Here is a 26,155-nt window from a genome sequence, read left to right on the forward strand (position 1 = left end):
TACACGTGCACACACATGGTGCCTTATCCTTTAGAACCATAGGGGGGGTTTACAATGGGTAGTGCTTGTGTGTACTGTAACTGTTTTCAGTTAAAGGCAGCAAGGAAGGCTGTTTTATTTGATGCTGGCTAGGAGACGGGTGAGGAGCGTTCAGCTCCAAGAGCCTGGTTCCGACCAGCCTCCCTTGCTAGCAAGTAAAACCAGTTAAAGCTGTTCGTCTTGCTTCCTTGCTTCGTTAACGGGAATAAGTTTCTAAACCAGCGGGGCTGTTACCATCAGTGTTGGTCAAGTTACTTGAAAAAAGTAATTAGTAACTAATTACCGATTACTTCCCCAAAAAAGTAATCCTGTTACTTTACTGATTACTTATTTTCAAAAGTAATTAATTACTTAGTTACTTAGTTACTTTTTAAAAACACGATTTACAACCTGAATAGGTGATAAAGTCGATAGATCTTTCAGCCCAATTCTACTTTTTCTGCATAATCCATCATACAAAATGTAATCAAATGGAAAAGTCTCTTTTTAAAACTTGTTTTATTAGTTTTAATCTTTTAACTTTATGCATCAAGCAAACATTTAATTATCATGCAACATTCTCTGACTGGAAGAAATTTGTTTAACATTTAAACCTATTTTCTGCACATTCCAGCACATAAAATAAAATATTTTTTGTGTTTACACTCAGCTCTTTCAAATAGATGCAAGTAAAACACAGCAGAAAATAAATAAAGTCAAAGACTCAGCGGTCCTGTTGCTCTATTTTCACCTGTAAAGCAGGAGTGGGGTAGGCGGAGGTTTACCCTGGTGCAGGTGTGCCGCGGTCAGTGGAAGAATCCGCGAGTTTCTCTGTGAGTTTCCCATTACGTCGTAGCCACTCGGTGCTTGTTGGAAGTTTAGGGGTTTTTTCGCTGTAAAAAGAAGTTTTCTTCCCACGCACAAGGACACTAATGTTTTTGTCACTTTTTATGGAATCAAACTCAAAGTAAGGTCAGTACTTCCACGCTTTAAACGCTGCACGCTCATACTCTCTCTCCACTCGATATATGATCCATTGTTGATCTGCACACAGCTGTTGTCACTAACGGCGCACTCGCTTACGTCACTGTCGTGAGACATTCTCGCAAAAAAATCACGGTTTTAGTAACGCAGTAACGCAGCGTTCCTACGGGAAAGTAACGGTAATCTAATTACCGTTTTTGCAATAGTAATCCCTTACTTTACTCGTTACTTGAAAAAAGTAATCGGATTAACGCGTTACTGCCCATCTCTGGTTACCATGCGGTTAACTTTAACACTGTAGTTAAATTGGTTGTGTTTGGAACTTCAAGTTCTGCCCAACTCACCACTTAATTCCATAAATTTACACTTTGTGCTGAGGCCTGCAGCATACGGCCATTCCACCCTGAACACGGCTGGTCTCGGAAGCTAAGCAGGGTTGGCCTTGGTTAGTACTTGGATGGGAGAGTTCCTGGGAATACCAGGTGCTGTAAGCTTTTCATGTCATTGAACTGCTTTTGATCCAGAGAAGGAGGGTGTTGAAAGACCCAAAGCAGCTGCCCATTAATGAGGGCACTTAATCGACATCCTTTTTGGCTGTTTTCAGCAATGTCTTCAGCTGCCGGGTGAGGCCATCCGCACCACCCGCCTGTGCTGCTAACATAGGTCATCTAAATTACACCAGGGCATGTGCTTCTGCCTGAGGACCGGTGCTTCCGGCTGAGGCCACCTCCACCTCACCAGGTCCTGTGCTGCAAGCTGAGACCATCTACAACACACCAGGGCTTGCGCTTCTGGCTGAGGTCACCTCCACCACACCAGGGCCTGTGCTGCAGGCTAAGATCAACTACACCACACCAGGGCCTTTACTTCTGGCTTAGACCATATACACCTCACCAGGTCCTCTGCTGCTGGTTGAGGCCATCTACCCCACACCAGGGCCTGTGCTGCTGGTTAAATGCTAAATTGAGTCCTCGAGTTAGGGTATTAGGCAAGCATGCAGTTACCGTTAAGACTGTAGTTAAATTGGAGGGTTGTGTTCGTAACTTCAAGTACTGCCCAACTCACCACTTGATTCCATAAATTGACACTTTGTGCTGGAGCCTGCAGCTTACGGCCATACCACCCTGAGCACGCCTGATCTCGTCTGATCTCGGAAGCTAATCATGGATGGGCTTGGTTAGTACTTGGATGAGAGACTGCCTGGGAATACCAGGTGCTGTTAGCTTTTCATGTCATTGAACTGCTTTTGATCCAGAGAAGGAGGGTGTTGAAAGACCCAAAGCAGCTGCCCATTAATGAGGGCAAGCTTAAAACATTTGTAGAATATAAACAGAGCACTCTGCTTCTCTTTACAGCTCCTCACTCCACCAGGGCTGTTTGGCTCTTTCTGATAGTGTGCAAATGTGATATATGTACTGCAGCAGTCATACAGACAACTGGATGGTCCAAAGGTTGGCCGACCTATTGCTGGCTGAGGTTTTAGTAGAGTTGTGGCTGAACCACATAAAAATATATCATTAATTTTAATCTCCCCAATCCATTATAATGTTATGTTGGAATGTTGTTAAAGAGGGTCAAAATGTTTCAATCCAGTTTGTTTTGCAGATTCTGTACAGCAGCTTTAATATAGGGAGGACACAACTTCCAGATTGTGAGTAAAATCAGTTTTTTTCTCTTTGTTGGTTTAACAGTTTCTGTTGTGCCTGCCACTGCTCCCTGTCTGTTTGCTTCTTCCTCACCTTGTACTTTCTCCTTACGTTCCCCTCTTTCCTCTCTCCCTCTTTGGACTGACAATCATACACAAATAGAATTTATTCAATTAGATGAAAAATTACATTAATATGAAAAAAATTCTATTAAGATCACTAACACAAAGTCCTCTCAGTGTACTTTCAACCAAAAGGCAAATAACCAAACCACACGAACATCTAATAAAGGATATAAATATTGAAACACTGATCCAACATTATTCTTGATTTACAGATCATTTGATTTTACACTTTTACCTGAATGTGGCTCCTTTTTTTTTGTTGTTAAAATATTACATCTCAGCCAAGTACAGTACTGAATGCTCTTTATATTTTTAGTAGTGTGTCACACAAACAGCAAATATTGTCAAAAAAGTAAGAAATCTTTGGGGGTGCTTTGCACAGCACGCCGAAGTTGTGTATTTAAATCGTGCTCTACTTGGATTGGATTACACATTAAAAAAATGTGCAACCAAAAACTGTTTTTGTTCAGCTTTAGTACAATAAAAATAAAATATAACACAAACACAAAACGAAGGAGAGATGACAAAAACAACGGGAGAAAGAAAGGACAGGAAGGAGGAGGAAAAAAAGATTTCGGCACACTGGGCTAAACTATTCGTTTTAGGGAAACATTGCAATGAAAAATGAGCATTGATGAGACAATAGAGAATGTTATATTACACTGTATGAGGAAGAAGCAAGAAAACTGATTGAAAGCCTAAATGGATTTGATCTTAAACTAGATTTAATTGATTGACTTAGAAATAAATCAGGAAGCAAAAGTTATCAGGCCGTATTTAATTATCTTGGACAAACGCATTTGTGTGACATGTGGATCCACACTCCATACCAGTTGGTGGCGGTATTTCACCAATTCGTTGTTTGTCAACAGCCAAGAAGAAGGAGCAGCAGGCGTCTCCTGCGCTGCTGGGAGCAGGAAGTTGAACAACGACAACAAAGGCTGTGTTAGTTGAAATAATAATATATTTAATACTGGTAGATATGGTTTTTGTCTCCCCTCTGGTTTTGCCTTAAGTGAGGTAAGTGTCCGGGTCTGAAGAACTAGCTTGTTGTATTGTCGCTGACACTGGGACGTTTTCGCCTGTTGTTAGCTTAGCATCCATTTACTACGTTGGATCATCTGTTTTCATTTCACCGTTAGTTGAATTGTATACTTGATCCAGTCACGACTGTGTTCGGATGCGGTGTTATAGCTGTCAGTGCAAAAACAACACTAGCTTTTGTTGTGTTGCATTAACGTTAGGCTGCGGCATTAGGACCACAGAAGCCATTTAACAGTGTCTGCCAATGAAGTACTGTCATTTGGAAACGGCTTTCTATCCCTGCGACAGAGCAGAGTTTAGTCCGCTTCTTGCTCTGTGACAGCTCCAGCGCCCCTTCGTCCGGATGGGATAACCGGAAGAAAATAATGGACGTGACATTCACGTGCATGTGATGTGTCAGGATTAGACATTACCTTCAATAATTGCACAGCATTGTTGGTTTTATAAACAGGACCTTGAAATCTGTATGTGTCTTCACAAGTGGAATACCATCTTAGACCCGCAGCATACCCAAAACCAGTGGCTAACTACCTTCCTTTTATCGCAAATTCTTGAAAAAGTAGTTGCTAAACAGCTAACTGATCATCTGCAGAGGAATCGCTTATTTGAAGCGTTTCAGTCAAGTTTCAGAGCTCATCACAGCACAGAAACAGAGTTGGAGAAGGATACAGATGATCTTGTTATGGCCTACAGCGTTCAAAATGTTATTACAGTGATAAGAGCATCTGTAGATCAGATTGAATTAGGTTGAATTACTGGCACATGGTGGTGCTAAACATGTTCAAAACACTTACTTCTTAAATCCAGACAGTGTGAAAATTCCTGCCAGGTTTTAGATGCTTTATGGTGTAAATTAGCCTTTATACACGTAGTGTTTAATGTCCACAATAATCAAGGTATCTAAACCAGTCATGAGTGTTAAAGTTTGTAAAGCAAAGCATTGCTACATAAAGATTAGCCCTTTCGATATTTCTCTCTTTAAGCAGGTCCTCGTGTGGAAACCTTTGGACACACCTGACACCTTATTTGCTGAGCAGGACTATGGAGGAAACAAGCAGGGAGGCAGTTGCCACTGCAGTGCAGCGTGTGGCAGGGATGCTGCAGAGGTCAGATCAGCTGGATAAAGTGGAGCAATACAGAAGAAGAGAAGCCCGTAAAAAGGCGTCAGTGGAAGCGCGGCTCAAGGTGATGTTTCCTCTGTGTGTACTGTTGTTGTTATCTTAGCAATGTCTACTATTTAATTCAATAACAGCTAAGATAAAGGTATGCTTTTTTTATAGCGAATGTATTCATTAGTAATCTACACAGTAGATGGATACACGTTAAACAAGAAAGCAAAGCATTTGTATATAGCACAAGGTTATTAAGTCACAGTAATTCAACAATGATGCTGAACATGAATCTGTTTCCTGGTGGTCCTTGATGTTCTTCAGGCAGCCATTCAGTCCCAGTTGGATGGTGTTCGGACTGGACTGACCCAGCTGCACAGTGCTCTGCTAGATGTCAAAGATATCCAGAGTTCATTGGCTGATGTCAGTAAAGACTGGAGGCAGAGCATTAACACCATTGAAAACCTAAAAGATGTCAAGGATGCTGTAGTTCAGCACAGCCAGCTGGCTGCTGCTGTGGAAAACCTAAAAAATATCTTCTCTGGTAAGTTTAGCTGAACCTAAAAACTTCAATCTAAAAGATGCCAACAATATTCTGTTACTATAGAAACCTTATCTGCTCTTGGTTTTTACTGGCATGGGTGTCTTTTTCCTTTGCTTTGTGTCTAGTGCCAGAGATAGTGGGAGAGACACAGCAGCTGATAGAGCAGGCAGAGCTGCTGCAGGCCCACAGGAAGCTGATGGAGCTGGAGTGTTCACGTGATGACCTCATGTATGAGCAGTACCGTATGGACAGTAGGAACACCAGTGACATGCATCTCATTTCCATCTACTTTGAAGATGTAAGCGAACATAGCAAAGTCGACGCAGAGAGTTGGACCAGTGGCAGCCTTGCCCCTAAAAATATAGCTTGGAACAAAATCCATCACAAAATACAACAAACGTTACAAATAAGTTTGCTCAGACTACCTGTGTGGTTGCGCGCAGGTGCCTGCTAGAATACATTTGGTGGTCAAACTCCATCACAGTGTGCTTAAAGTTCATGCAAATAATATGCATGTGGAATACATGCAAAGCCGAGTTCCAGTTGTCACTTGGAATTGTCCTCTTGGGTACAAGTTCGTGCGCCCCGGTCAACTGGCAGTACCTGCCTTGTTTAAGAATTTGATTGGACAAGTCAGTGTCATTCACACACAGTGCAGGTGCTTTTGTCATTTGAAAACTCTGAATGTTGAAAGCATTGAAAAGGCATAAAAGAGCTACGTCTGAAAAAAGTGAATTAAAAATCTCAGATAGTAAAAGTGTTTAAAAAAATACAGTTTATGAGTAAAAATGGTTTGACTGGCTTCATGAAGGGACACCAATGCCTTAAACTTGTGTTCCTTCTTTTCTTTTTTTAACCTTTATTTAACCAGACAAAAAAATCCTGTGATTAAAAATATGGCCTGGTTCAACACAGGTAGTTGTAGAGAAGCCGCTCAAAAAGCTTTCGCTCTCTCTGTTCTCTTCCAGGTTCAGGGACTGTCAGACGAGCTGGCTAAACAATTATGGATGGTACTGCAGCGGTCCATGGTAACAGTTCGTCGTGACCCCACCATGCTGGTGTCAGTAGTTCGTATCATTGAGCGGGAGGAGAAGATTGATCGGCGTATGGTTGACCGAAAAAAGCAGACTGGGTTCATCCCGCCTGGGCGGCCCAAAAAGTGGAAGGACAAGATGTTTGAGGTCAGAACAGGATAATACTTTGTAAATACTGAGAGAAAAAACAATTTCAAAGGGTCTGAAAACTCTCCACATCTTTTTAAGTACCTGCCAAGTCTTCTTAAATCGTATCAGTCATTGTGTTTGTGAGTACTTATCCAAAACTTGTTTACATTTAATTTGCCTTTGCTTTTATTTTCATTTTCTTCATAAAATATTTCAGTCTTTGTATTTCTGACCATGTGGTGTATGTCTACAGTGATCTCCATCCACTTATGGAGACCCCTTTGACTCATTTAAACCTGTGTTTGCAGTCATGGTTGACGCAGCCACAAAGCCAGTGAGCATTTATGAAGCCTTTGGTGGATTCTGTTGCAGGTGTTGGAGGGTACAGTCAGCACCCGCATTGAGGGCACACAAGCAGTCACAAGAGAGGCTGATAAAATGTGGCTGGTTCGTCTTCTAGAAATAACCAGGAAATATGTTCTGGATGATCTGATTGTTGTCAAAAATCTCATGGTGCAGTGTTTCCCTCCACACTACAACACATTCAACAGGTCAGCGATATCATTTCTTGTAAGAGTGTGAAGTCGCATTTATGCTAAATGTTTATAAATGTCTTTCAGTCCCAACAATCCTCAGCTTATTTGTACATCACTAAAAAGCTGAAGATCTGCAGATCTATCAAACTGTTTCCATAGTGAGGTAAAGGGCTTTGTACATTTAGTAGCCCCCCGCCTGGACTGCATGTGAAAATGAGTCTGGCTAAATCTGGTATATTTAAGTGCTCGTGTTCATTCGTATGCATTGTCCTTTTTAAATAAACACGAGTCAACGATATATTCTACATATATGCTTTTGTGTGTCGTATTCACAGACGTGCTCACCCACATGTGCACCATGTATGCGTGTTTCAGGTTTTTCCGTCTTTACCATAATGCTGTGTCCACGCGTGTCAAAGAACTGGCCTCTGAGGACTTGGAGGCTAATGAGATTGTGTCTCTTCTGACGTGGGTCCTCAACACATATAAGAGGTACACACACAAAGCACGCTTTGCGAGTCTTTGCTTGGAAGCATGTATGTAAACTGACCTAACCCTGGGGCATCTTACTACTGCTGAGCAAAACTCATGAGGAATCTGCAGGTGTGACAGATGTACTGTTATAGAACGAGTGTGTGTGTTTGTCCCAGCGTGGAGATGATGGGCCATCCAGAGCTCTGTTCAGAGTGTGACATCCACCAGCTGGAGCCTTTGCTGCCGCGAGAGGTGGTGGACGACCTGCTCAGCAAATATGTGAAGACCTTTACAGTAAGTTGCTACCAGGAGCTCTCTGGATTGTCTCATTCAAGTTATTGTGCCTGTAATTATTTATACAGTATATTGTGCAGTTTAAGTTCTCATGTAATTAAAAACTGTGAGTGCTGCACTACAGTAGACCGGCTCCTTGAACATCCAACTGCAAAAGAAACCAACTCCTCATGTCCTCATATCTGTAACTTGTAATGTCAGCATCTCATTAAAAATGACAAACAACAGAAATCAAGTCAATTCCTGTTTCTGTTTGACGTTCATGTCTTTAGTCTAATATAACAGGCTGGCTGCGCAAGGCCCTGGAAACGGATAAGAAAGACTGGCAAAAGGACACAGAGCCTGAGGCTGATCAAGACGGATACTATCAGACCACACTGCCGGCCATCGTCTTTCAGGTAACGCGCAGCTGTGAGGAGTGAGCCCGTACAGAGCTGTAAGATTTCAGCCGTGTTGATAACACGCCTCGTGTGAATGTTCTCAGCCAGATGATGTCCACACTGTTTTTTTAACTTGGCGTCAACACTCATATTACAGACCACGCCTGTTTTTTCAATAGCATTACTAGCTACCTCTTTAAAATGTAACAAGCCAAGTAACTATTTTAATTAGTTTAACTACTAGAAACGCACTACACTTGATTATTTGTAAAAATGTTTCAACAGTAGCAGAGGATCCTTTACAGGTTCCACACGTTCTGTTCGGTTGGTGTCTTTTGATATTGCACCATTGTTATTCCTGTAAACATTTGTCTCTGCTTCTTCACTGGCATGCTCACCTGCCTCAGCCTGGGTCACTGCTGCAGTAATGCACTTTGGTTGGCAGAGAAGAGGCAGAGCACAGAAAGGAGGAGATAGTTTTATACGACTGTAATTAAACTTGGTTATGTTTAGCTAGTTACTCTCCAACACTGCTCATTGTTAAAAGCAGTTTATTTTCACTGCACTTGATGAAGAAAAAATGAGATCTAAAGCGTGGTGGGGGAAGTATCGGGGTCACACTGATCAGGTCATGGAGACTTTTCAGGCACAGTGTTAGACTGAAGCTGTCCCTCACTGACTGCAGTTTGAAGGATTTGCTGTGACATTCAGTGTACTGTGTGATGTCTGCTACGTTGTACTTGCTTCTTGAAAGTGCTCCTCTGATTCTGTCTCGACTCCTCAGATGTTTGAGCAGAACCTACAAGTTGCTGCACAGATTGATGGAGATTTCAAAGAAAAGGTTCTGAAGCTTTGCCTGAAACAAATGAACACTTTCCTCCTCAGGTATTTCTGTCATACGCTTTTTTTACTTTTCTTGTAACAGTTCAAGAAAAATGTCAGTGAGTTTGAATTTTATGAAGGTGTCATTTAAACCACAGCTTTATGATAAGCTCCTCCTGGAGTAGTGAGTTGCAGGCCTTGATTTTCATGCTCAGACATATGCAAACCCTGTGCAAACAAACTTGTATTTTCCTACAGCTATTTCCTTGTGTGCACCACTTTTTTCACGAGGACTTAATAGTTCCACTGAGGTGTACACTAAGGGACAACTCACTGCATGTAGTTACACTGACAAATACCTTTATTTCCATTCTGGTGCTGCAGGTAAAATCATTCACCAGCAACTTTAATGAACTGACGCTGCACAGCACTATACTAATGGCCCTTTAGTACTCTTATTCCATCTGCTGTCTTTTTGCGCACCCTCACACCACAGTTTCACACAACATAACCAATGTTTAAAATGTGTGCGAGAATTATTAGTCTGCATTTCCTAGTGTTGACTTATTGTGAGATTGAAACAATTCACACAGTTCTCTGAACAACTGTGGAGCAGTTAAAACCAGCGTGATGAGGCTTCGTCATTAATCATTGAATAGAAGCTGTTAAACATTTGAGAGAATCTGGATCATTGTGATGAATAAACCTGTTGTGATGTGAATCCGGTTCTAATTGTTTCTGTTCTCACTTCATTGGGAAGTGTGCTACAAGTGCATCTTGCAACATCGGGCCCAAAATGAACACCCTCAACGTGGTTCATAAAAGTCCCCGGTTCTCCAAATTAAAAGTAGCTAATAATCAATAGTAATTGCATCCATTTAGAGAGCAAGTAAGAGAACAAACTACGGGAACATCTTTACCAGTAACTATGTGTGTTTTGTTTGCAGGTACAGGGAGGAGGCGGTGAGCTACAAAGAAGAGCACCTGAGAGACAGGCAGCTGCCTCAGTGCTATGTACAGTATATGATAGCCATCATTAACAACTGCCAGACATTTAAGTGAGTTGTAATTTCATTCATGAACTAGTGTTAACATATTATCCAAATAAGAGGTGGATTACTCTAATTCACCCCATCAGCCATAACAGACTGATGGGGTATTGTCATCAGCTCGCTGGGCGGGCAGGCGCTTGGCATGAACACCTAAGATTGTGACACCACAGGTGCATCTACGAATGATCTCAGACAAGTTCAAATCACACTGGCTGGCAGTGTGCTGGCAAAGATTGTTGAAGATTTCTGTTTTTACCTGTGCCTGATACAGTAAGAGCTCAGCGACACTGAGCTCAAGCTCAGACATACAGCTGTGCAAAGCTGTGATGTGCTGAGATCTTGATGAAGGCAAATCACTTTCATCAGCTGCTCCTGTTTGTTACACACATCCTGGTGCACAAGAGACAGCAGCGGCTAACAGAAGGGACAAAGTGTGTCAAGTTTTCAAAATAAAAGCCCTCAGTTTCCTAATAGAAGGAAAATGTGCTTCAGACACTTTTGGATTTTCAAAATATAAGCCCTTAGTGTTATACAGGAAGTTCTTTTATTCACTACAGGTATGTGTGTTGATTTTCAAAATAAAAGTAATGGGACAGTCATTATAAGAATTTCACAGGATTGTCCCTTTTTCATAACAAAGGCCTCTGCTTATTGGTTGATGCTGTGAAATGTTCAGTATAAGCCACTGTCAGCAATGTGTGCTACTCAGTCCTTCGTAGAGTCCTCCGTCACTCTTTATGAACTGCAGTCAGCTGGAAGATGTTGCATCATGTTTTTTATTGTTGCACAGGTTTTACCCAAATTCATGCTTTACTGGTATTACATTTAGCAATGACTGTACTGCTTAAACAGTTATAAGGTTATATGTCCTTGTATTATTTATTATGTTTTAATTCATTTTCAAAACTTTGCATGCTGTTTTTTTTGCATCACAAATTCAGAAGTGGTGTTCTGGAAGTTATGGTGAGAAAACATGCAAAAATATGCCAATATTAATATAATATTAATATAATATTAATATAATATTAATATAAGCCACTAGGGTGTGATGTGTTCTGTAAACACAGGCTGGTGAAAGCGGCTCACCGCTGATGCTGTCTGTCAGTGAAACTGATTTATGGCTCAGTCGTGTTATGAAGATTCATTTGTAAACAGTCCCATCTGTCACTCAGGGAGTCCATCAACAGCCTGAAGAGGAAGTACTCTCAGTCATCAGAGCCCACTGACAGTGATGCTGCCATAGAGAGGACGCTCAATGAGGTGGCAAAGGAGGGTTGTCAGTTCCTATTAGATGAAGTTTTCCTTGATCTTGAGGTAAAAAAACAAAGTATATTTTTAATAATACTATACTTACGACATGTTTATATCTTGTTTGTTGTATTTCTAGTTTCATTTTCTATAAAACAAAACAAAAAAAAACTCCGGTCTGATATTGTAATCAGATTTTTATTAAATATATTATAAAAGGATGCCAGTCGTGTTCATTGAATGCACGGAGCCTGAAAGTAGTGTTTGACTGTTTGGGTGGTCCAGAAAACACGCCTGTCACGTTCAGTCCACGGCTTTCAGAGGAAGTACTTTCTCTAGTCTTGCAGCGAAGCATTTAGCTACTATTTTGGTGTCCACTTCAAAGGAATATAGGTGTTTATAATGACATTTAAATCCATTATATATTTCCTGTTGATCAATAAGAGACAAATGAATCTGCTGTATATTAGGTGTTGTTGCTTCGAGGGTCTTTGAGCGAGTAAATGAGCAGCCTGCTCTCCTTGCTCACACATTGTAACAATAACAACACAAAAACTTTACAGATTTATCAGCTGAAAGTGAGTCGAGGGTGCAGTTGAGTTCCTGTGAAACAGCTGGTGCAGCTGTTTCACAGGAACTTGTGAAACCTCTTAAACTGAGGATTTATTTTAGCATTACGAATGAATGATAAGAATTTCCTCTGATGTTTATATACTGATTACAAATTATTCTCTCATTGCATTTTCCAGAGTCACTTGAACGAACTGCTGACCAGGAAGTGGCTGACAGGCTCTCATGCTGTGGATACCATCTGTGTGACGGTGGAGGACTATTTCAATGACTTCAACAAGATTAAGAAACCTTTCAATCAGGTAGAAGTTTTGCAAACAGCCGTAGAGTCCAGTGAAATTGAATAACGATGTTTTCAGCATGTAGGTCTGAGCTGTTTGCGTAGCTTCCACAGCTGTAGTGTAACTCTACTCTGAGGACTGACCTGCTCTGTGTGCTGTGTGCAGGAGATGACGAGTGAGGCCCTGCGCAGGGTGGTAGTCGAGTACATTAAAGCAGTGATGCAAAAGAGGATCACTTTTAAAAACCCTGACGAGAGAAAGGAGGGAGCTGAAAGGATGATGAAGGAAGCTGATCAGTTCAAGTTCCTCTTTAGAAAGTTGGCTGCGGTAAGTTCACATGTGTGCAGTGCTCTTTGTTATGGAAATATGTGGACAGTGTGTGCTTCTTCTCTCATTTTGATAATTACGGCTTGTAGCTCATGAAAATCAAAAATCCAGGATCTCGAGTGACTACAATGTTTCAGATTAATCAAAAAAATGAACTACAATAATGTCTGACTTCCTAAGATATATTTCAAATGTATATTAATTTAACATAATACCTCATTCATTTTTATATTGACCTAAATGAGCTCAGACTTGACTCTTTCAAGTTTTGTTTTCGTGTGGATTTTCTACCCTAACTCTAATTAATGTACTGTGAAGAGTTTAACAGCCAAGCAGATGATGCACACGGTCCTCACACAGCAGCACATGAAAATATTCTTAGTTCTCTTTTGTTTTTTAACCATGTAGGGTGAGGACACGGACTGGCTTTGTGGTGCCATCACTGCTATTGCAGAAGTGTTCAAGCTGACTGACCCCACATTGTTGTTCCTGGAGGTCTCCACGCTGGTGTCTAAATATCCTGATATCAGGTACACAGACACATGCTAACGCTGGCTAGCATTCCAGCTGTTGCCAGCATCATTCCCATATTTTCAGCATGGTACTTTAGACATATACAAGAACTGAAATGATGGGATCGTTTTTTATATGGCACATTTACACTAAACATTTTTTTCTCTCACGTTGCTGCTTTCATGGTCATTTGAGGAAATAGCATAAGCTTTAATTGCAGTAGTTACCCTGAAAAAACCTACACAAATAGTGTCACCAGTCAGATCTGAGTTTGAATAAAAGACTTTAGGTTGCTTTTCCTTAAAATAAGGTTTTTACCCACCACAATACATTTCTACTGTAGCTGCACAGTGTCACATGACATTCGTGGCCAAGGAGTGGCTGACAATAATTAACAGTTAAAAAAAAAAAAAGCTGTGAAGTCTGCTAGTAAAATGAAAGAGGACAGTTTGCACAGAGAGTACTTCCTGCTCTGAGACTGATAGAGATGTAACGCTGGATTTATCTGGAAGTATTGAATGTGTCATCAAATTCATTCCTAAAAATCAAAGTACTTATTGTTAGGTGTGTGTTTAGTGTAGGAGTAATGCAACATACTCACATTCATATAGTATTTATTCGTTTTTAAGCTTAACCAACACTTTATTCTATATATCTACCTCACATCCATGCATGCCTTTAGACTGTGGGAGGATGTAGTCAGAGGAAACCACACGCTCACAGGGAGAACATAGAAAGGCCCCAGCCAGGGTTCAAGACACTTTTGCTGCGACAGTGCAGCCATTAGACCACCACGAGTGATGACCCAGACGCGGGCTGCAGGAAGCAGACTTAAAAGAAAGACTCCGTGGCAGTTATAGGGAACCACAATGGAGATCCAGAACTGGTGCTGGGAACCAGGGCAAAGAAATCAAGCAGCTTCTAACAAACTTATAGTGGATTAAATATTCAAGTGTTTGCCTCTCGTGTGCAGGTATAGTTATCAGTTTTATTGTTCCCAATGCTGTGTTTACTGATTTGGAGCTTTAAGTGCACATTAAGCACTAAGTGTATAAAGCTCATTTACTGAGCCCTGCTCTCCAAACCTGACAGAGCTGTAACGGTGTCTGTGTAGCTGGATTTAAGAAGTGCTTACATTTCTGAGTCTTTGGCGCCATCTTCTGTCAGTACACAAGGTTACATCACCAGGTTTAAAACCAACTTTAAGCATTTGTTTCTTAAACCCAGCTTCACAGACAGAATCACATCTGTGTCAGCCTTTGAGAGCGGAGCTCCATGGTGTAAGTTCGCCTTTGTACATGTAGTGCTTCATGTCCACTTTGAAATGCTTCTGGTTAAAGTGCTCTTTGGAAGGAAGACATACAAAGTTAAAACATGAACTGATTAATATTCCACTCTGACTCCAGGTGGGAATTTGCTCCTGACGTCGCAGCGTTAGAAACGAGAGTTTTTCATGCAATCTGTTTACACATCTTGATGAGGGCGTGCACGCTGAATCGTGTTGGTGTTCTTTCTGTTAAGCATGACCGTGCCATGAGAAAAAAGCATTTCAGACTTAGTTTAAAAAGAGAGTGCCTCAACTAATGTTGAAGTGTGCCTGATCACCGAGTGAGCCGTGACAGTGCTACCAAGGCCATCAACACCACGCGGAATACAGCATGTGTCTATAATGAGTTTGCCTATACGTGGCTGAGGTTGTTTGTCCCTCCGGCTCTCTGTAGGGAGGAGCACATCCAGGCGCTGCTTGCTGTGCGTGGTGATGCCAGCAGGGAGATGCGGCAGATGATCATCGGAACACTCAGCGAGAATAAAGTGTCACATTCTGGTGTCACACAGTCCATTTTTAAAGACGTCGCTGTGCCCACCATTGCCATGACGACCATGACTACAATGACCTCCATGGCAACCTCAAAGCTGCTAAAATAAAGCCTATTTCCATGTCCAGCTCCTTCGGTCACACTAGCATAACAAAGGATACTTTGTTTTTCACTGGTTCTTGCAGCCTGTTTTCTGTATTCACTCATTTTGTTCCTTCTTTCCTGATCACATGCCTGCTTAAACAAATACAATTTGTATTGTATAAATGGACTGCATCACAAGACTTTGTCCTGTCCTTTTACTGAACTTCCCTGTGTTACTCTGTTTCTTGTCAGTCATGTTTCTGTACCTTAGCTGTCCCCTGACTTGTGTACAGCATTCAGTTAACTTAGTTTCATTTTTAATAGCCGATACTTCAAATTACCTGTATGGACTGAGCATGAAAAGAAATGGAACAAAAGCAGGATACCTTAAGAGAAAAATAACTCAAGAGGCCGTGGTATTCAAGTGTTTGTTTTTTAATATATTTCATAGAAAGTTCACATGAAAAACACCTGGATCAAAAAGTTCTGGTAACCACCAGAAGCTAGAACCAACCAGACAAAGGTTCCAGAGAATCAGCTGATGCTCTCCTAGTGTAATTCATTCACTGTCATATTTCGGCCGGACCCCATCCTAGATGTTGTGGGACAAGAGGTGGGGTTCAACAACAACAACAACAATCTTTATTTATAGAGCACATTTAAAAGCCTTGGGCATACCAAAGTGCTTTACATAAAACAATAAAGGTTCAAACATTGAACCTTTATTGGACAGATTGGTGACCACGGACAGGTCACCAATCTGTTGCTGAGAGACAACTGTGCACACCTACAGCCAATGAAGCTGGCATGCATGTCTTTGTGGCATGCGTGTTCAAGAAGTTTCTGTATCCAGGTTCTGTACAGTGCTGGTGTTAGACACGGAACATGCTGTGAATACTGACAGTGGGTAAAAGTATACGACAGACGAATTCCCATACGTCTGTTTGGAAATGTTTAATGATTGTCCAAGTCGTCCTGGACACTTCAGCGAGTGGTCAGCAGCTATGCAGCCTGTGTCCGGTGGGCGGCGGTATAGAGACGCTAAGCTTGTTGTTAAGCGTCGTAGCTAAAGAAGACGCGAGGCGGGGAAGAAGAAAGAAACAGGACGTTGTGTTAAATCTGAGAATGTGCAGATTGCTGAAGATGAATAAACCTCTTTAGTTTCTGTCACGTCCCAATTATCAGACCGTGTGTCTGCTCGACAAACCGACTGAGAGTGCAGGCTGCTGATCCTCCGCTGGGTAAGACTGATAGCCTTCACGATATGGCGACTTTTGTTTACTGCCGGCCAGAGCTAGCTTACTTTAGGTTCGCCAAGCAGCTACTGGTACGAGTAGTGTTTCAGCGAGATCGCTTTCTGTTGAATATACTTATGTTTAGTCTTCTCGCTGTTACCATTAGCGGCTCTTTCAGCCCTTGTTAGCCGGGTAGCAGCAGCTACTCTGGGTTCAGAGAAGTGAAGCTCAGTGAGTTTTCGTCCGGTTCAGATGGTAACTGAAAGGCATTCTTCCATTTTACGTTTAAATCTTCTCAGTCTGCCTGTTTTCAGACTATTTATGTAGCTGGCAGATAAAAGTCGAGACACAGCTGTTGGTCTTCATGTTCAGGCCACACGTCTGTGCACAGGAGGGGCTCACAGGGCTGAACTACATCTTTATGTTCAGAATACTGAAAGGTGGAGCTCGGAAGAGTCAAAGTCTTTCAGTTATTTTTAATTTGAAGAGTGGCGCTGCTTTCAAAAAGTTCTGTTCTTGTTGTAATATCTGCACCGATTTTTCTGAATCATGGCATATGCCCTCCATACTTTAATAACGCTCATATAAAAAGACGAATACTAAGGTTGAAATTAAACTAAAGTAACTGAAACGAAACGTTTACAACCACTAAAACTGAAGCGAGCAAGCCCACTCTCCAAATTAAACTGGATTAAAAAGTCCAAATGAAAACTAACTATAAAGTACAACATTATGACTGATCCACAGAATTATAACTCAAAATGATCAGAAGACCTCATAACCTGCCTACACTGAACCAGGGGGGAGCCCTTTTCCACACAGCATCTGATTGAGTGGTAGAGCAGCGAGTGTCCCATCAACAGCATTCGCTCAGGTTTGCTTTGTGATCCTCGCTGCCTCTCTAAAGGAAGAGTTCCACTTACTGGGCCAGTTTTAACCTGTTATTTTAACTAAATTCTCACCAGGTGGGACCTTAAAAGTTACCACAAAGGTTCTTGTTGATAATGTCATTTTTATTTTTAATCCTTTTGTACCAGAGCAGGGATCGGGCTAAGGGCGTCAGTATAGCCTCTGTACTGCTCTATCGCTGCCCGTGGTTAAGGCGCAGGACGCCTCAGATAATACCACCACATGAGTGCTGATATTGGAAGAGAAGAAGTCGCAACTGGAAGCAAGGACTTTGCAAACTTTTTAAACTGTTCCCCTTTAACTCCTGAGCTGGAATATCATTAAAATGGTAATAAAAACCAACACGATCGTATCTTCAACCCGGCTGCAGTGGCAAAAGTCATGAGGTCGAAGCACCAGGTGATGTCACGTCACGCTCTGTGTACAGTGAGCATAAAAACACCATATCACACAGTCCCACCCATTACCCCTGGAAACGCCCTGTGCCAGAGAAATGCATAAATGTTCATTTTAAAAAAGTTTTCAATTCTGTTTTATTTCTAAAACACCAAATCACAACAACAGCTTCGTGTTGTGGGTAAAGACCCAACAGTCACACAAAGGACGTAGTTGCCATCCTGGAAACCACGAGTGAGCCTGCAGCCTGAGAGCAAAGGGCTCTATCAGGCTCATACGGTACTGTCAGGTTTTCAGGTTGAGATCCGCTCTGATTATTCAAGACCTTGTATGTGAGGATCAGGATTTTAAATTCAGCACTGAATTTAACAGGAAGCCAGTATGAGAAGGATGCTCTCCCTTTCTAGTCCCGGTCAGTACTCTTAGTACAGCTTTTTGGATCAGCTGAAGACTTTTCAGATAATAAGGAATTACAGTACTCCACCCTGGAAGTAATTAAATCCTATGAGGCAGCATGGTGGTGCACCTCACAGCAGGAACATCCTGGGAACCAACACCACCATTTCTGTGTGGAGTTTCACAGAATTCCTTTCAGCACCCAGCTGTTTATACTTCTGAAACCTGATTCATCTTGACTTTTATTAAAGCATTCGGTTTCTCTAGAAACTAATGCAACACGCGCTTCACGTTGGAAGGGCCTCTTTGCTGAATAAGGTAATGAAGGAGCCAGTGTAGTTTCGTATCTGTTGTTAAGAGAATCTGATCTAATCTTATTACAGCTGCCACGCAAACACACCTGAGGCACTCGGCTCAGTCTGGAACATTTCTTAACAAATTGATTGTTTGACTGCGATCCCACAAAAAGACTTCCTCAAATCCAAAGTCTTCCAGAGAGGCATGAATTCAATATTTCTGCAGACTTTCTCACTGCTAAGTCGATCAAGCTAATAAGCAGTGGCTGTCTTCACTGTTTCAGGTTCACCAGGCTCTCTGAAGTTTCTCCAGTCATCCACTCATCATGGTGGAGTACTACCAGGTTTTAGGAGTACGGAAGGATGCGTCTGCAGATGACATAAAGAAAGCGTGAGTTGAAGTTTTAAATGTGGTCCTAGCTGAGAACCTGCACAGAGATGCCATCGCCTGCAGTTTTCTCAGGCTGTGTCTGGTTCTTTATTAACAAACTGCTGAAGGAGTTCAAGCTAACAGGTCAATGCTGCAGAGCTGCGTCACATCTGCACCACCTGGGAGCTGAATGAACTATCCTTTGTGAGAAGAGTAATAGTTTCCCCTCTGACATGTACATGAATAACGTGACGCGTAACATAGCGCTGTGCAGCGTGCTTCGAGGCTTCAGCTGGCACATGGCGGCACATTTCACTTTGAAACCTGGTCAGAAAATTCAGATCAGAAGTGCTCATGTTTTGCTCTTTTACATCTGTACTTTTTCATTGATGGTAAAAGCCACGCTTTCATTGTTTTCACTGCAACAGCACCTTTTACTTCTGGTGTGCAGGTACAGAAAGCTGGCCCTGAGGTGGCACCCAGATAAAAACCCAGAGAACAAAGAGGAGGCTGAGAAGAAGTTCAAGGAGTTGTCGGAGGCTTATGAAGTCCTGTCTGATGGTTTGTATCACATCTGTGTGTGACGGTGTGTTTTCAGTGAAAACACACGACTCTGTCTCTTCGGTGATCCTTGTATTTCTGTATTGTATTTATTACTGTTTTCGAAGGAGCTTGCAAAGAAAACAGACATATTACTGTTTTCCCACAGTTTGTTTTCAGCTTTTGAAACTTGTCACTTTCCTGTTTTAGCAAACAAGAGGAGTATATATGATCGTTATGGCAAAGAGGGGCTGACAGGGAGCAACGGTGGAAGAGGTAAGCATCTCTTTTTAAATGCACCTGGAACTTTGTTTGCTTGGTTTGAACACTGGCACGAGATCACATTTACAGCATTTTTAGAAAGAAAGAAAGTGTACTTTATTGGTCCCCGTGGGGAAAATCCCTCTCTGCATTTAACCCATTCACTCAGTGAAGCAGTGGGCAGCCACTGGGCGCCCGGGGAGCAGTGTGTAGGGACGGTACCTTGCTCAGGGGTACCTCAGGGTAGCTGTTCAGGGGAATCGAACCCCCGACCTTCCGATCATGGGGCCACCACTCTACCTACTGAGCTATCCTGCCCCCTTTACGATGTGATCGCGTTCACTTTAACATTTTCCATGGAGATTGTCAAATCGTGCACAGGGGGATGGAACTTCCAGTTCCCGTTATCAATTCCCTTCCACAGAATAATTGCATGCTGTGTTTCAAATGTTTGTGCATGTTGGAGGTGCTTCCCCTCTTTGTTGTGATCAGTGCTGGGCCCATCACTCAGTCATTATTGCACATATTACACACACTTTTCTTAAAAGTAATGCAGTACACTACTCATGCACTCTCATCCTTTTGTATAATAAAAATGAATGTCCACGCTGGAGACTGCGTCACTATTTCCCTCCAGCGACACACGAAATCAGCTGATCATAGTGAGAGTGCGAGACCTGATAAGCGGCATCGTTAGGCGGGCAGATTTAACCATTCCAAGGAATTGGAATTATTTTCCGGCTCCGGCCGGATGTACACTTTTAACATCACTTTTGACTGACTTGATGTTTCAGGGGCGCACTTCCACAATGGAGAGCATTTCCATGAACCTTTCACGTTCCGTAACCCAGAAGATGTTTTCAGGGAATTCTTTGGTGCCAGAGACCCGTTTGCAGACTTTTTTGGTAAGACCTCCGTTCAGCTGAACAAAGCTGCATCACTGAGTCTGTGACTGCGTCCAGCTTTGAGCTGCATGTTTGAAGACTTTGGGCCTCCTGCTGTGTTTCTCAGTTATTCTTGCGCTCTGACTCTTTCTCCTCTCAGGTGCAGATCCATTTAGTGATGACTCGTTTTTTGGTAGTGGCCGGCGGCACCAAAGCCGGGCAAGTCGTAGCCGGACAGGTGGCCCTTTTTTGGGGGGCTTTGGTTTCCCAGCCTTCGGTGCCGGCTTCTCCCCTTTTGACCCAGGTAAGCTGTTAGCCAGCGTAAAGCTCCCGCTGCTGCAGAGTGGCTTCAAAACTGTTGGCAACGTTGATCTTTTGCTTAAATGAATTAAACAGATCAACTTCTTGCTTTTAGCCTTTGGTTCTTTTGGCTCCATGAGCGCCGTGGGTCATATCGGTCACATGGGTCACATGACAACAATGGGCAGTATGGGAGGAGGCGGCTTCACCTCTTTCTCATCAACCTCTTTTGGAGGAGGAGGTGGAGGAAGCATGGGCAACTTTCGATCTGTGTCTACCTCCACCAAGACCGTCAACGGCAGGAAGATCACTACTAAAAGGTACTGACCTGCCAGATAGCATGTGACAAAATCTTCACATAGCAGTGATGTGCATCGTACGGTTAACGTGTTCTCAGTTATCGTGCACAAATCTTTATTCCGTCCTGTGGTGTCATCAGTGAGCTCAGCTTCCGTGTCGCCCAATTCTAAACCAAACAGTCGTGCGAACTTTAATGAGAGATGAACACAAATCATCGCGTCCTGGTGTAGCAACACAGTGAGGCCTTTCAATGCATCACTTGTCAGGGAAGCAGCTGTTTGAGCAGCTTTTCACAGGTTAAAAATGAAGCGAGAGCAGCTGGCCGACACCGATTCTCAGAGGAATTCTGAGGAATTTTAGGAATGTCCTCAGCTGGATGTATGAAAACTGAATGCTTTTTAATCACAGCTGAGATCAGTCAGATTAGGCTGAAGGTTTCCTGGTATCAGCTTTGCAGACGTTGGTTGAGGTTTAGTACAGCGGCGATCTTGTAGTAATAGTCTCATCACAGGGCAGCCATCTTTGTAATGTCCATGTGTTCCTGGTCTGTGAGCGGGAAGAAGCCCACAATCTTTATACTTATAGTCACTTTGATGTAAACAAACCGTTCACGTTCTGTAACCCAGAAGATTTCCAGTGTTTCCAGTGCATGTAACCTGTTGTGTGGATGTCCAACAACATAACTGGCTCTATGTTTTCTGAGTTCTGTTCTGGACCCCTTGAGTGGCACGTTTGTCACTGATGGTTGTGAACTGCTGTGGAAATCGTATCAATCAGAAAAGGTCTAAGCTTTCTGCCACAGGTTTTTCCTGACTGCTATCAGCACCGTGTACGGATGTTTGCATCGCAAAAGCCAGATGATCGGAGGTGATATGAATAAATGCTTCATGCTTTCTGCCAGTTTAAGGTCGCCTTATTACTTACCATTATTTAACATTTTTTGTTTCTTACCTTTCCACAGAGTCACAGTTTAATCAGACGTGGCTTATTGCATTTTGAATCCCTGATGTTTATAAAGTGATCTAAACGTGGTCTGATAGATGATCGATGATGAATGTTTTTGGACAGTCTTACTGTGAATTTAAAATCGAGACTTGGATCAGTCCTGTACATTTGTGCCTTTAACTCTTCACGGTGTTCCTGTGTGCAGGTTACACTTTCCATACAGGTGCTCACATTCACACAGTTTCTTTTTTTATTGGTTTAAATCAATTCCAACTTCTGCCTGCAAACGACACATCAAATCATTTCAAACTGAACCAACATGAACATGGGGTGGCTGTAGCAGGCGGTAGAGCCGGTCATCCACTGATCGGAAGCTTGGTGGTTCGATTCCTGGCAGTCTACATGCCAAATATCCTTGGGCAAGATACTAACCCCAAATGAATGTGTGTGAATGTTAGCTATGAAGTGAATGCACAAGTTGTGCAAAGCGCTTTGAGTGCTCAGATGAGCAGAAAAGCGCTCTATAAGAACCATTTACCATGAAACATTTGTCAAATTGCGACCTCGGAGTGGAAAAGATCCGTTGCTTGAATCGGTGTATAGAAGCAGCCAGAGGTGTTTCCGGTGTAATTTTCAGCGCTTTGTTCAGTACAACAGCATCAAGAAGAAAGAGCCAAACACACTTTTGCCATTTAATTTGGAGGGAAGTTTCCAAAAAACCCAGTGTGCAAAAAAACACTTGTATTTTTATTTTTTATTCCTATTTATTCTATTTATCCCCTTCGTATATTTTATTTATATTGTCTCTGTATTTATATGTGTGTGTGTGTGTGTGTGTGTGTGTGTGTGTGTTTTTTTCTATTTATCCCTTCGTATATTTATTTATATTTGTCTCTGTATTTATATTGTATGTGTGTGTGTGTATATATATAATATATATAATTATATTATTTATAAATATATATATTATATATAAAATTTAATACTCTGTAACTTCTGGTCGGTTGCTGTGCTTTTTTGGAAATCGAATTTCCCAGAGGAACCCACCCGAGGGATTAATAAAGTTCTATCTTATCTTATCTTAACAGCTCTTTTTTTTGAAGTGTAGGCAGAAGTTAAGGAGAGTAGGAAGGAAGTAGGAGGTGAGGCTTAGTTAGACTCATGTTTACACCTGCCTAATCATCATCTCAGCAGACTAAACACTGCACCAGCAGACGAGCGGTACGAATGCTGCTCCCATTTACGTGTAAACGGATTTTCACGATTAAGATGGTGTAATGCTCTCTGTTTCTGCAGAATTGTAGAGAACGGTCAGGAGAGAGTTGAGGTGGAAGAGGACGGCCGGCTACGCTCATTAACCATTAATGGCAAAGAGCAGCTGCTGCGACTGGAACACAAGTGAAGACACGCAAACATCCTCCACTGGAGACGTGTTACCTCAGTACCGAGATCCCAATAAAACTTGAGCTCACAGTGGAATAAACAAAGCAACAAAACAATGTAACAATAGCTGTGTTTCATTAGTTGGTTACTTACGTTGTGCTGTTCCATTCATGTCCTTCCCCTGCTGACTCTCATTTGTTAACCAACACTTTGACTCCAAGGGTTTTCTATGCATTTAGTTGTTGTCTATGAATCGAAGCCGTCCTTTATTTTTGCTCAGGGTGGTGTTATTTTAACGTTTGGGACCACAGTATTGTTTTGATGTTCTTCCCCATTTCAGTACTTTGAGCTTCGCGTCATCCACATCGAGGCGTGACTTTGCTCTTTCATCTGAATCGGAAAAAAAATGATTTTCATTTCGAAACGTGGGTCAGAAGTTTCTATCCCAGCACCCCACGTTTATTGCGTGTCTAACCGATTCTTAATTTATTTATTTTTATTAAAAACACAATGCTGGTAGGATGTGTTTTGCAATTTTATATGTTCTAATACCTGTGTGTTTCTGTTTATTTAATGATGCATGTATACCTGTTGATGTCAAGTCTTAATGTCAAAGCTTTTGATGGAAGGCGTTCCATAAATGACAAATGAATATGGAAGGAATTTTGTGTACTTTGTAAACCAATAAATCTTGAGTTTCATCCTGTTTTCAGGATGTTGAAATATTCGCTGGCTCTGGCTTTAAGTTTTCAGGGATTCAGATGAACAGCTTCTGTTTCAGTGTCCATCGTGGTTAAAAACTCGTTGGTCTCTTTATTTATTCAGTCTGTGTTGAAATGAATAGTTTCTCAGGTGTATCGGTCAGCAGTATTATAACGATTGTACCACCATGAAATATTTTACAGTAGCTTAATTCCTTGCTTGCAGATTTAGTGATTTACTCGTCGTTACACAGGCCTGGATTACATCACATCTTCGGCCTGAGAACCGAGGAAAAATGAATCTTCCCATTGAACTTTGTGGTTTCCTTCCTCTTTGGAGCTAAAACAGGCCACACATTTAGTCTTAAACCTTAAAGGGGTATTAGTGACCACAGTGAAAACATCAAGTATTTTAGTATATTCCTACCACATTCTCTCTGAGCTGCCTCAGAGTTGACTATTTATTTTATGTTAGAACAAAAATCAAAAACATGTTGGTTGTGCCAAATGACTCTAGTCCCCTAACGAAAGAAGCATACCTGTCTGCTGACGTGATCTGTTTGCACCAGCACCTTCAGGGGAATATGCTTTTCTTTTAACTGGCACATCAGCAGCTGTCCAGAACTGACTTCTTCATCGTGAACATCCTGTGTGACACTGAAAAACATTCAATGCGTTTGTCATTATGCATGCTCAATCCTCCAGGTAAGTAAATCCCAAGAGGTCGATTTTGTCCACCTGGACGTCTTCAGTGGGAGAAACATTTCGTCACTCATCCAGGTGGCTTCTTCGGTCTCAGCTGACTGCAGGTTTCCAACCTTATAACAGTACATTTGCACAACTGGTCCAGCCCACTGAATCAACAAGGGGCTGTGAGGTCAGCTCCTGGATCATTAATATGCAAATTGTCATGACCACTGATCAAAGACGGTGAGTAGCATTCACACAGAGTTGGGGAATGGCTGCAATCACAGCATTGTAAGATGGTGACAGATGGACCCTCAGGTACATCTTCCTCGTTTCAGAGATGGTCTTTTCCTTGGCCTCCTTGGTTCCTCACTCAAACCAGCGTTCCTCCCTGTCCAGGATTTGCATATTAATGATCAAGGAACTGACCTCACAGCCTCTTGTTCATTCAACATGCCACATTCACTCAAGCACTTTCTTCTATGGTTTTAAGTGCTTACTAACATTCATTGATACTCTGATGGATGTATCGCAGAGCAACTTACGGTTAGTATCTTCCCCAAGGATATTTGGCATGCAGACCAAGAGAGCAAAGTTGGAAACACCAACCCTCGGATCAGTAGATGAGCTGCTCTACCTCCTGAGCTACACTGTCACTGATGTCAGACAAGAAATTATTCTCTGGATCTGTGTCTTTTTCAAAGCCCAGTACGTTATGGTCTGTTTATCTAAATGATCCCATTTATCATATACAGAATTCCACTGAATGATATTGTTATTGTTGCCAGAGGTGGATGACGTTCTTTCAGACGGTGCCCTATGATTGTTGTGGTCACGTCAGTTCATCATTCCAGTATATGATGGACAACATTGTCCAGTTCCTCCATGCGGCTGATGGATCCATTGAGTTTAATGAATACTTTACAGTTTGTGGTTCAAGTGTGTTGAATTTTTCCCCGTGCTTCCCTGTTTCCTGTCCCCAAATATTATTTTTATGTATTTGTAGCAAAAATGTACATAACTTTGTGTTTGTCTTTGTGTTCAGAGATCTGATTAGTATCGAGGAGTTTGTCAATATCAGCTGCATCACGTTGGCCGTGCTCTGCATTATTTACTGTTAGGACTAACTGGCTTAAGGGTAGATTGCAGAGAAGAGGGCAGCAGTGTGTCAGAGCTCAACCACAGATTGTTTGCTTTCCAGCTGCTCTCAGGTGAAAGAGAAACTCGCTACGCTTTCATCACACAACCAGTTCAACCACCAGTGCAATGAGCTAACTAGGTAGCTCCTTGTGATCCTCCAGCTTCAGGAAATCACATCGACATCTTTTAAGGAAGAAGTTCATGTCTGTCTGCTGAGCTTCATCCTTTCTGTTGCAAATGTGATGTTCAGTATGTTCAGTGCGTTCTGTGTGAGTATTGCAACATCATCCTACTGGTGGTGATCACATGTCACAGTCTTTTGCCATGAATGACCTGTTAATCCGAGTTACTGAAGGAAAGGCCACCACTGTGTAAGGGCGC

At 42.1% G+C, this 26,155-nt stretch overlaps 2 protein-coding genes and 1 pseudogene across 3 annotated transcripts; all 3 read left to right on the forward strand.

Annotated features, from left to right (window-relative positions):
* Positions 1–2,108: 2,108 nt before the first annotated feature.
* Positions 2,109–2,227, forward strand: LOC121812421 (annotated as a pseudogene).
* A 1,399-nt stretch (positions 2,228–3,626) lies between these two features.
* On the forward strand, positions 3,627–15,093 carry exoc3 (exocyst complex component 3). Its single transcript, XM_005948327.3, has 16 exons — positions 3,627–3,793; positions 4,804–5,002; positions 5,251–5,470; positions 5,596–5,768; positions 6,439–6,651; positions 7,006–7,184; positions 7,545–7,661; positions 7,820–7,937; positions 8,210–8,335; positions 9,102–9,202; positions 10,087–10,197; positions 11,364–11,505; positions 12,189–12,311; positions 12,456–12,617; positions 13,026–13,147; positions 14,852–15,093. Exons 2-16 carry the CDS (start codon positions 4,859–4,861, stop codon positions 15,054–15,056), a joined length of 2,256 nt encoding a protein of 751 aa, XP_005948389.1. The 5' UTR covers positions 3,627–3,793; positions 4,804–4,858; the 3' UTR covers positions 15,057–15,093.
* Positions 15,094–15,221: 128 nt separating this feature from the next.
* Positions 15,222–24,891, forward strand: LOC102298726 (dnaJ homolog subfamily B member 6). Of its 2 annotated transcripts, XM_005948322.3 has the most exons (9): positions 15,222–16,272; positions 17,014–17,140; positions 18,548–18,654; positions 19,085–19,194; positions 19,384–19,449; positions 20,229–20,339; positions 20,479–20,622; positions 20,734–20,938; positions 23,160–24,891. In XM_005948322.3, the coding sequence occupies exons 3-9, from the start codon at positions 18,590–18,592 to the stop codon at positions 23,263–23,265; spliced, it is 807 nt and encodes a 268-aa protein (XP_005948384.1). In that variant the 5' UTR covers positions 15,222–16,272; positions 17,014–17,140; positions 18,548–18,589; the 3' UTR covers positions 23,266–24,891. The 2 variants fall into 2 exon arrangements, with proteins under 2 accessions (XP_005948384.1, XP_005948383.1); XM_005948321.3 differs by lacking the exon at positions 17,014–17,140 and having other exon boundaries at positions 23,160–24,889.
* Positions 24,892–26,155: the final 1,264 nt, after the last annotated feature.

Source organism: Haplochromis burtoni, unplaced genomic scaffold (assembly GCF_018398535.1).
Source record: "Haplochromis burtoni strain Fernald_Lab_line unplaced genomic scaffold, NCSU_Asbu1 Contig_586, whole genome shotgun sequence".
Taxonomy (NCBI): domain Eukaryota; kingdom Metazoa; phylum Chordata; class Actinopteri; order Cichliformes; family Cichlidae; genus Haplochromis; species Haplochromis burtoni.

Coding starts and splice junctions, on each gene's coding strand:
- exoc3 (XM_005948327.3), top strand. CDS start 4,859: ATGGAGGAAACAAGCAGGGAGGCAGTTGCCACTGCAGTGCAGCGTGTG. Junction 7,662..7,819: donor GTCCTCAACACATATAAGAG/GTACACACACAA, acceptor TGTTTGTCCCAG/CGTGGAGATGATGGGCCATC. Junction 13,148..14,851: donor TCTAAATATCCTGATATCAG/GTACACAGACAC, acceptor GGCTCTCTGTAG/GGAGGAGCACATCCAGGCGC.
- LOC102298726 (XM_005948322.3), top strand. CDS start 18,590: ATGGTGGAGTACTACCAGGTTTTAGGAGTACGGAAGGATGCGTCTGCA. Junction 19,195..19,383: donor TTATGAAGTCCTGTCTGATG/GTTTGTATCACA, acceptor TTCCTGTTTTAG/CAAACAAGAGGAGTATATAT. Junction 20,623..20,733: donor CTTCTCCCCTTTTGACCCAG/GTAAGCTGTTAG, acceptor TCTTGCTTTTAG/CCTTTGGTTCTTTTGGCTCC.